Source organism: Colias philodice, chromosome 19, assembly GCF_061535455.1.
Source record: "Colias philodice isolate Cphi_HAF_F1 chromosome 19, ilColPhil1 Martin Lab GWU primary, whole genome shotgun sequence".
Lineage (NCBI taxonomy): Eukaryota > Metazoa > Arthropoda > Insecta > Lepidoptera > Pieridae > Colias > Colias philodice.
In genome coordinates, this window is record NC_143104.1 from 2662291 (window position 1) to 2672884 (window position 10594).

Here is a 10594-nt window from a genome sequence, read left to right on the forward strand (position 1 = left end):
TAATTTCATAGGCATTAGTGCCTTATTACAACTTCTATATGAAGATAGTAATGCATTGATAAGCTATGTGTATTTTTTTTATCTGTAGCGCTGTATCTCTGGAACGGTTGCAACGATATCAATGTTTTTTTGCACTGCTATCTAATCCAAACATTTGATTTTATTATCTACAATAGATAATGACTCTAAATGTTTGTTTTAGTATCTGCGGCATTTTATTTATCGGCCACAACGTTAAGATTATCTCCATTGCACTAGGTCATAGGATACCAATTAAAGTTTTATTTAGCCACACATAGTTATGGCCAGATGGCCAAAATTTAATTGAGTTTAAAATAGGCTAAAAGTTTTATCCTTGTGTGTGTGACAACATATAGTTTCACCGTTTCACATCAACCTCACTTCTATGAAATTAAATCTGTAAGGGTAAAAACTGCGAAAATGTTAAGAGTTTGTCAGCCAACATTTGCCTTAAATTCCTTACAACATTTGTGAATTTCACCAACACAAAATAATCAAATTTCACTCGGAACAAAAGCTTCTTGAGTCAACGTTACAAAAAATAACTCTTGATGAAGGCAAATTCGATTAAAGTCTATTGTATTAAGAGCCAACAACTACATTGCATTTGTACAAACTTTGACTCACAAATTTTATTACAACTCACGAATATAGCGAAGGAAGTAGGTCAAAATACGTACAGGGGTATTTGATTGAAACTTTGAGGTAAAGATTTTGCTATTTCCCGACGTACTTGCTAAAACTTGGCTTGTGGTTTCGCACACTATTTTATAATTAACGTTTCTTGTTTTGTTTATTTAAAACCAGATGTAAGTTTGTGTAATTGAAGTCGTGTTTATTTTTGTTTCATTCCCAAGCTTCAGTCTTTTTTACTTAAACAACATAAGTAAATAGCTCTACAATTCTACATACTTATTACTTAGTTAAAGCGAAGTCCTGCTCTCTGTCTTTCTGTCCCTATGTATGCTTCGCTCTTTAAAACTATGCAACAGATTTTTATGCGACTTTCAATAGATAGAGTGGTTCAAGAGTAAGTTTTATATGTTCAATCCGCATTGGCCGTACGAAGCCGGGGTGGGTCACTAGCTAGATATAATAAGATGTTTTTGTAAAATGAAATGTAGGTAAGTACCTATATATTTCTTCGCTATTTTTTCACTTTTATTGAACACAAATAATGCAGCTCTCTGACGCAAATTATATAACATACTTATGTAAATACTAGATAAATACTCTGTTCCTGTTTGCAAGTACTCTTATGCAAATATGATAGTTGGAGTAAATATATACCTATATTAAGGGCCGATTTTTCAATGCTTGGATAAAACTTATCCATCCAATAAAGTATTACACGATCATATTAAAATGTCACGTAAACTGTCAAATACGGGCAATTAGAATACGTTTTTAAAATGGTAGTTTTATACATTACTCGACGAATAAGTTTTATCCAAGCGTTGAAAAACCGGCCCTAAGAAGTATTTTTATGTTACTACTACTCCTAAAAATAACTGAAAGAAAGTACTGAGGTTAATATATTTAAAATGACGTCAAAATTATAAAAAATCAAATAACTTCAATTTATTTTATCAGATTGATTATTCAAATATTTATTACAGATCGCTATATCGTATCCAAATCCCAAAACATTTAACAAAAATCTTAAAAAAAAACATTTACCTTAATCGAGCACATGATAAAACTTTTATTATATTGGTATGCTTCTTGCATGCTTACATTTGAGAACAACCTAATGAAATAATCCAAACTATAATTATTTTTAAACGAAAAACTCAACCGTCTACAAATAATCAAAACCGGACAAAAAATGGGACCAACCGGAACTAGCGTTCATATAAAAAGAATCATCAAAATCGGTTCATCCAGTAAAAAATCCCAAAAGAAATACAGTCGAATAGAGAAGCTCCTTTTTTGAAGTCGTTTGTAAATAAAAACCGCCATTACCCCCAACACTACAAGACAGACCTTTTTCAAAAAAACATTATTTCACGTCAACTTGTATTTCAACAAAGCGTTGATTAATGTGCCATCTTCTACATTTTAATTTACATTCACGAAAATAATTTCCAACGAAACGAATGAATAAAACGGAGGTAATGCCTCATTTTTATACAGCGAACCGATTTTAATAATGTTTCAAATGTACGGCCTAAATATTGTGTTTTTAGATACGGGATCAAGTTCGATGAGTTATTATATATAGAGATAGAGATATATGTTATAGAGATAGCATTTTAGTTATTACAAGTATTATTTAATTTTTGTTCTGTGTAAAAATGGGTAGATTATATTATATTTAATTTAAATTAAAATATATTATTCAATTAATGAAAACTCTACCACTCTATCAACACAATATTATTACAATCGAAATAATTAATAAAATTAACTTATTATTAGAATAATTTTGCCAAAAGCGCCTCGTTGTAAATTATACCTCAAAATAAATGCAGTTAATAAACATTAATACCGATTATTTATTTTTATTTATAAGATCAGTGTCTCTATCGTGCTAAAAAGTGCACATAAACTTGACAAAAAGTGTACTTGGACTACAATATGCCTGGATATTGGAATAACATTAATTATTTATCATAATTACTACACACTGCACTAGCATATAAGATACTCGCTCGGACTAGAAAAGGTTAAAATGAGCGGGAAAATTTTCACAAGCAATTTAATGTTACTCTGAATATACAGTCATTTAACTCAATTGTAAAACGCGCGCACATTTAACAAAGTGTTTTATGGGCCATGATTCGCATAATACAACAATTTTAACTTTGCTATCTCATATTGTAGTTTTATATTCACCGACCGCTTATAGATCAGGGTTTCCTTTATAAGTTTAGGTTTGTTATTTTCTGTTGTTTCAGTTGAATCTTTATTAAAATGTATCTCATTTAAGAATGGGTATAATGTTTTATTAATAACTGGCTTGCGCCCCGCGGTTTCATCCGCGTGGCTACGCTCCTGTTGGTCGTAGCGTGATGATATATATTATATAGCCTTCCTCGATAAATGGGCTATCTAACATCAAAAGTCGCAAATCGGACCAGTAGTTCCTGAGATTAGCGCATGCAAACAAACAAACAAACAAACTCTACAGCTTTATAATATTAAGTATATAGATATGAATTTAAAGGCGCTTATCAAACGTGAGATTTATTACGAGGAATTACGTTCTAGTAAATATAATATGAATCTAACAGGTACATGAAATGTCAATTTCGGGGTAAAATCTACAAAGAAAAAATAGGTGTCATTCAATTAGTATAATATAGTAAGTAAGATAGTAAGTAAGTAATAATGTTCATAAATTCAATCGATATAATTGTGAATTACTATTTTTACATACAGACAATGAAATCTTTCCTCAAATAAATACGTGTAGATAATTAACTAACTCTATTCATACATAGCCTTTAACGAACCTTTGCCAATTTTAAATAAATACAAATTCCATTATGCAAGTGCATAAATTTCATTTAGAGATTCACCCCCACGATACTAGTTACCGTCTCCGTGTTTACATGGGCTGCTGGCTCGCCTCCTGCTCGTTAAATTTTATTTATCTTTACTTTTTAGACTTGGATAGGGCTGTCACCCTGTTAAAAGTAGCTTTATAGTGTAACTGTATAATGTTATGTTAAGCTGAGTTGTAGATACTTATATGTTTTAACTTTAAGGTTTAAAAACTAACTTTAAAAATTTAAGGGTACAATCAGGTGTTATATAATTTTTGTGCCTTGCTTGCTTAGGAAATTTTCGTGGCTGTAACTTGATTTTCCAGTCAAAGATATTATGTAATGAAATTGAAATCTATTGTGACAAGGGAAAGCACTATGGAAATACAAAGTAAAACGGTATTTAGTTTAATTTATCAATAAAACAGCAGTCCAATGATAACAATCCTACTTTGGATTTGAAACATATACCAAGTTTTTTAGTTAACCTTTAAAATATCATTGTGACAACCCTAAAGTTGGCGACTTTGTTGATCACGATCAAGAATGAGCCCCGATAGTTGAAGTTTGCGGCCAAATATGTGAACATCTAGCTGTGAGTGCCAAAAGATGTTGATTTCAGAACATTTAAATGGACATAAATATTAAATTATGCGGTAGAAGCACACACGAGTCTTCCATTTTATATTTGAGAAATAAATAAACTTTTATCATGATTTATTCGATGGGTAATGGAAAATTGAAATGGATGGACGGCTAGCGTTTATATTTAGTTATAAATAAGAACTATTTTTCAAGAATTCTGATACAATATTAAATGAAGACTGTAAAATGAATTGTTAACGCTTTTCATTTTTTATAAAACACGACTGATAACAAAATAACACCCCTCTTTTTGCATCGGGGGAAACAGTAAAATAATGAATATAATTGTGTGTAATATGAATACTTTATTTTGAAACATAATTCATCATCACCAAACCAATTTAATAAAACATAAATATAAAAGAAATATTGATACGCAATGAGATAATTTTCGCATTCTATTCGATATAAAATTTTCCTTATATCGTTCAGAATTCCTCCGTAAACGTTCTTAAAGTTGAATTCAATAAGAAATCAGCTCAAAGGGAGTCATTGGAGGGAAAGGGCCTTACGATAAGGGCCCCTCTGTTTTTTGTTTATCCCGTTCCTCGTTTCATTTGGCTTTGTTTTTTTGTTCCTTGACGAGAGTACTTGATGCTATCGGAGACAAAACGTTTGCGGTGCTCAGTTGTATGCTTTGAATTTATTTGCGTGTAGTAGTTTGGTTGTTTATGATTTTTATTGTGAATGTCGTGTTGTTTTGTGATTGGTGAACTTTTCAATAAATAGGATAATGTAAAATTGTGATGGGTATAAAAGCTAAGTATAATGTTACCGTTTATACCTAGTGTTTGCAGAAAATCGTCTTGTGAAACAGACGTGAAATTAGGATAGTCAATAGTTTAGAATCTAAACTATTGACATGACTGATGTTAAATGAATCTAGAGTTCTATGAAATGGAAGCACCTTGTCATTGATGACGTCGCATTGACTCAGGGCAGGGACATTTATTTTACTTAGGCTGGTTGCAGAGCTAGACCGACCATCAGTGCGTACGTCAGTCGCGCTTGTCATATGTATGGAAATTCATAAAACCGTTCATAGCTAGACCGACCATACGCACGCGTATTGTCATGCGCATTAGTGTCATAGTCATTCAATTGTTGATGCGTATCGTCAGGACCGACGGTACGCACTGACGGTCGGTCAAGCTCTGCAACCAGCCTTACCATTTGAGCAGATACAGCGAAAAGATCTGAGCTACAACTACTTGAAACTGTTACTGGTTTCGATTTAAATTGTTAGTTATTTTTTACCAAATCTTACAAAAATAGGAGTTATTAAAAGTTTGTCTTTTGTGAATTTGAGTTTTTATTTGAGTGTTTCAAAAAACGCCTTTTAGAAAGCAATGAATCAATCCATTGTGAAGGGTCACAGCAAATTTCTAAAGGCTATTCAAACATAAACGTAGATTTTATCAAAACCTTGCCATTTAAAAAGTTACCGAGATTGGCTGGCGAGTATGAATACCGATAAAACAATCAAAAAGGTATTAAAAAGTTGGTAATCTATACATAAAATAAATGTAAAGATGATTGATTATGAAAATTCCTTTAATATCCCCTAAAACTTAAAACTCATCGGTTCAAAGGAAATGAATTCTACTTTGGCCTAATGAAAATTCTTTGATGCTTATACCGGGCCCTTCGTCATATCGGTAACGTGAATTTTGACAAGGAATCTTTACGTCAATCAATGGTTTAAATAAATATACAATAGTTTAATGGAAATTGTTGTCTATTGATAGAATTGACAAGTGATAATGTCTGGGTACTCCTACAAAGTTATGAGAACTAGATAGCTAGTTGAGACAAGAATCGGAAATTATTTGCAAAGATACGTTTTATTACTAAGTAAAGTGACTTTTTTTAACTTGATTTGAGTAGAACCCATGAAATTAAAAAAAAAAAACACATTTTTACCTACTTAATTAAGAATGAAATTGTTACAACAAGTTTTTCCGTTTTTGTTTTGAAGATGGTAATGAAATGGTTTACTTACATCGTACTATTCTATTTTTATCAAACTTGTTTATATTACAACAGCTTATCACTAGTCAAATAGATATAAAAAATATCTTTTAACTTCCAATACAAGTAATTTATTACTGACAAAGCTTCCGTAACATACACACCTAAAGGAGAAAATAAAATTTCATATTCACAACATATTTTACAGCCTATAAAATATAATTGAATAAACTCCATATAAAACGAACTATGAACAATTTTATTCAAACATTGGCCATAGATATTTGCCTCTATTTTGTGTTCATATGATAGGACTGAGGGGTCATTTTAGACTGGTTTATGTAGGCAATATTTCATAGTGATGTGTGATTTATACGCAGTCCCGGGTTAGAATTGTGCAAACAAATTGATTCAATATGTCTTCCTGTCCGGACAACAATTATTTGCACTTGGAACTTGCGTTAAGTTTCGTTACATTTGTTGAATGAGTTTTGATTATGTTAATTGATGTTGAGAGTTTGTGAGTGAGGTCGGAGTATATTTGCGAGTTCTATTTGTGTTTATTTTATTTATTCGGTTTTCTGTTTTTTGAAGGTTGTTTTCACTTGAGGTTAGAGCGTGTTCTGAGCTATAAATTGTATGTGAATCGGTACAGTCATTTTAGTTTGTTAGAGAAATTTAATTAATTTTCCTATTTTTTTTGTCTTTGTTCAAAGATGTCCCCCTTTTTAATACTAGATGTGCCCCGCGGTTTTACCCGCATTGCTCCGCTCCCATTGGTCTTAGCGTTATGATATTATACATAGCCAGCCTTCCTCGATAAATGGAATATTTAACACCGAAAGAATTGTTCAAATCGGACCAGTAGTTCCTGAGATCAAACAAACAAACATAAGGAAATCTACATGTCATTTAGCTACATTTTATCACAACTTTCTTTCATGTGTTTAATTCAAAACTGTTTTATTTTAGTTCATTAAATTTTTTTATACTAGATACAACCAGACACATAAATGTATGTTTGATTTACTGTTTTTCTTCATTCAATATATTCATTACAGACACATACAATTTATCTTTGAGTAATAATATGTAGCTTGTAGTTCTTCCTTACACATAGATCTCATAGTTCCCTACACTTCATCAATTCTCGAACTAAAATCTCGGCATTTGCGTAATGTATTCTTTGCGCAGATGCTCACAATGTATGTGCATATTATGTATTCATTTACATACTACACTTCTATTTGACAATTTGGCAGAACTTAAAAAAAGATGGCACAAAAAAGATAGTTATAACGCATTGAACCATCTCTCACAAATTGAAGAATATAGTAGTTTAGTTAAGTGGTTATGAAAACTAATATTAATCATTAGTTTAAATTATGGATACGCCTGAAATATTTGGTGTCATAAAGATGTTATGAAGAATTAAAAAAAACGCGGGGAAATTCATTCATTTTTAATTAACTGTTTGTTCCCAAATATTATATAGCAGTAATTTTGAATTTGTTTGTTTCTAGCTTAAAGCCACCTTAAAGCGCATCACACACGGTGAAGATAATGTAAAATATATATTATCTTAGAGCATATTTCCGATTATCGCTCGCCATACAAATCCTATGATGATACACACGACGAAGTATACATATATATATTTTACCTTCAATATCTTAAGATACCAAGCGATAAGCCATCTATAGGCCGGGAGATACTGACACAAAATTTCGGGTCATTTGTAACAGGATGGCGGTTCTGCAGGGGTCTTAGTACGCAATGACAAAAAGAAAAATGATGGCCAGAACGCTGATACCGGATACCTTATGATACTGTAATATTTTATATTAGAGAATTTTAACATAAAATATTATAGTATCTTCACCGTGTGTGATGCGCTTAATCCTTGTGTAAATAATCGTATATTGGCACGCTTTTCAAATAGGTTTTTGAAAATGATTGAATATTTAAATCCTCTTTTGTAATTCAATGGACACGATATTTACGTACCAATGACATTTCTAAATGAAAAATATGCACAAAAAAAATTAATTCTCATAATATACAGAAGTGTAAATAGTGCAATTTTTCATAAATAACTTTTATTACAAGTTATATCATACATAATATAAGGAATTTTATGCAACATATAACCAAAACGAGCTATATATCTTGAGCAAACACTCCAAACTTACATTTCTACAATCAGTCGGAAACTACCCTCTTAGTTACAGACCATTATGCATTTGCAACAATAAACTTGACCATTTCAAGTCGTGTCACGCAAAAATAGCGTCTATACCCTTTGAATAAGAGCTAAAAGACTTCGCTGGTACCTTTATAAGTGCACCGATCTATTCCGCTTACAGGACAGCCAATTTCGTTTGCCTCTGAACATTTATTGTGCTGTAGAAACGTTTATTCAGCGAAAAAATGTGATTTAACTTATATTAATTCGACCGTTCTACCGGCTTTTACATTTTGTTGCAATGCCCGCTTTGAATAGACTTTTCTGTGTGACTTTTTCTCGGTCTAAAAATAATTTCATTCTTAATTTCGTCCTGTGGAGTGTGGAGTCAGGATTTTCTTCGTCAATGTGTCATACATTTCTTAAGAAATCCTCTATATAACGTAGGTTGTAAAAAAATTAGGAACAATAATATTTTTCAGTGTTGTTAATCTCTATCGCAAAGATCATAAACATTTCGTGTCTGTGAGATAAGACATAATTTTAATCTAAAAGATAAAAGACACCATCTGTTTTATGATTCAATTGTGAATCCAGAATAAATAGTACATTTATTTTTATAACATACAGCATAGTATCAAAACATGACTTTAGTTTCAGTCTACAAGCTGGATTATATGTAATACCTATATAGTATCTTGATTTTTTTCACTTAAAACGTTTTTCCAAGTACGAGATGCAAATATTCACATACTTCACAATTAGGTGCATATTAGACTTATTTGACATAAGTATTTACATGAAATTTAATGGTTTAGAAAATAATATACCACGTATGATAATAAAATACACATCCTATGAGATTTATTTCTTTATTTACATAAATAATCATTCACTTTTGATACTTAGGTATTATCATTCGAGAAAAAGTCCGATCGAGGTCCGATTGTAATCTGCTTTTAATAACAAACATCTTAAATTAGTATCAAACCAGTCATGTCAAAATTCAAATCGACATTATTGATATTCAACACTGCTTTTCACAGCATCCTCAACGCGTGTTTCGAAGTCTTCAAATGCGTCAAGTATGTCAAGGCTAGTGTCTGCCCAGTCAACTTCAGTTTTATCGAACCAGAAGTACTTGCCTTTTACTGACTGATCAATATCGAGAGCTAAATATGCGGGAGTAATACCAGATTCATCTACTGTCATATCACCAGCCCCTTTAGTCATATTTGTACGAACGAATCCTGGGTAAAGGGAATTTACTGATATATTTTTCCCTACTTGTTTTTGCTGGACTCGAGTTAGAGCACATAGCGCAACCTTCGACACTCTGTATGCCAGAACTGAGTATGATACGAAATCCTCTTCCTTTACTGTTCCATTCTTGATGGAATCCAGGAACCATGTGACAAAGGCATTGACGTCTTCAAGGCTTATGTTTTCATTAGTAAGTCGTTGTATCCAATAAGAATTTTGTATGTTCGTTATATGGCCCCAGTCACTAGACACATTTATAACTCGCCCGTTTTCATTCATAATTGGAAAGAAATACTTTTGCATTAACAAAACTCCAAAATAATTGGTATCTATAACTCTTTTTGCATCTTCATAGTTTGGTCTGAGATAGTCAGGATCAAGTAGGCCGGCGTTGTTAATCAGAATATCTAGTCCATTATGCTCCTTCTTGATGTATTCAGCGAATGCTTTCACACTTTCTTCATTACTTACGTCCAGTTGATGATATTTGGGATGTAGATTTTCCTTTTCCAAAACTTTCACAGCCTCTTGGCCGCGGTTCACATCTCTTGATGTTAAGTAAACAACCCCAACTCCTCTTTTGCACAATTCTTTAACAATTCCAAAGCCGATACCTTTGTTGGAACCAGTTACTATAGCAATTTTCTCAGCCATGTTAACTGCGCGGCTTTCTATATATAATTAATTAATTGACGCAAAACGTTGCAGTTTTTATTAGCAACAGATGATAAGACGCGTATCAAAATCCACTCATTTACATCACAATCGTATTAACGAAGTTTATTTACGCAATTTTTATCAATGTGTGTTTTTCTTAACCGCTCATATGCTTTGCGCAACCACAGTTGCAAAAATAAAATACGCTAAATAGCTTGCAAAAAAAATAAAGGTAGCCTACTTTGCTAGTGCTCTGGAACGTGCGCCGCGCATTCGACGCACCGCTATTAAAACTTAATTTATGACTTCCGCGAGAGGAGTACTTCAAATATATTGACTGTAATCGATTGCTATTGTAATA

General features: G+C 32.1%; 1 protein-coding gene across 1 annotated transcript; it reads right to left on the reverse strand.

The window, feature by feature from the left end:
* Window positions 1-9229: 9229 nt before the first annotated feature.
* On the reverse strand, window positions 9230-10230 carry LOC149479821 (carbonyl reductase [NADPH] 1-like). The gene has a single exon (XM_089707546.1). The coding sequence runs from the start codon at window positions 10228-10230 to the stop codon at window positions 9331-9333; it is 900 nt and encodes a 299-aa protein (XP_089563672.1). The 3' UTR covers window positions 9230-9330.
* Window positions 10231-10594: the final 364 nt, after the last annotated feature.

Bases quoted from the DNA above. Each gene is read 5' to 3' on its own strand.
- LOC149479821 (XM_089707546.1), bottom strand. From the start codon at position 10,230: ATGGCTGAGAAAATTGCTATAGTAACTGGTTCCAACAAAGGTATCGGC.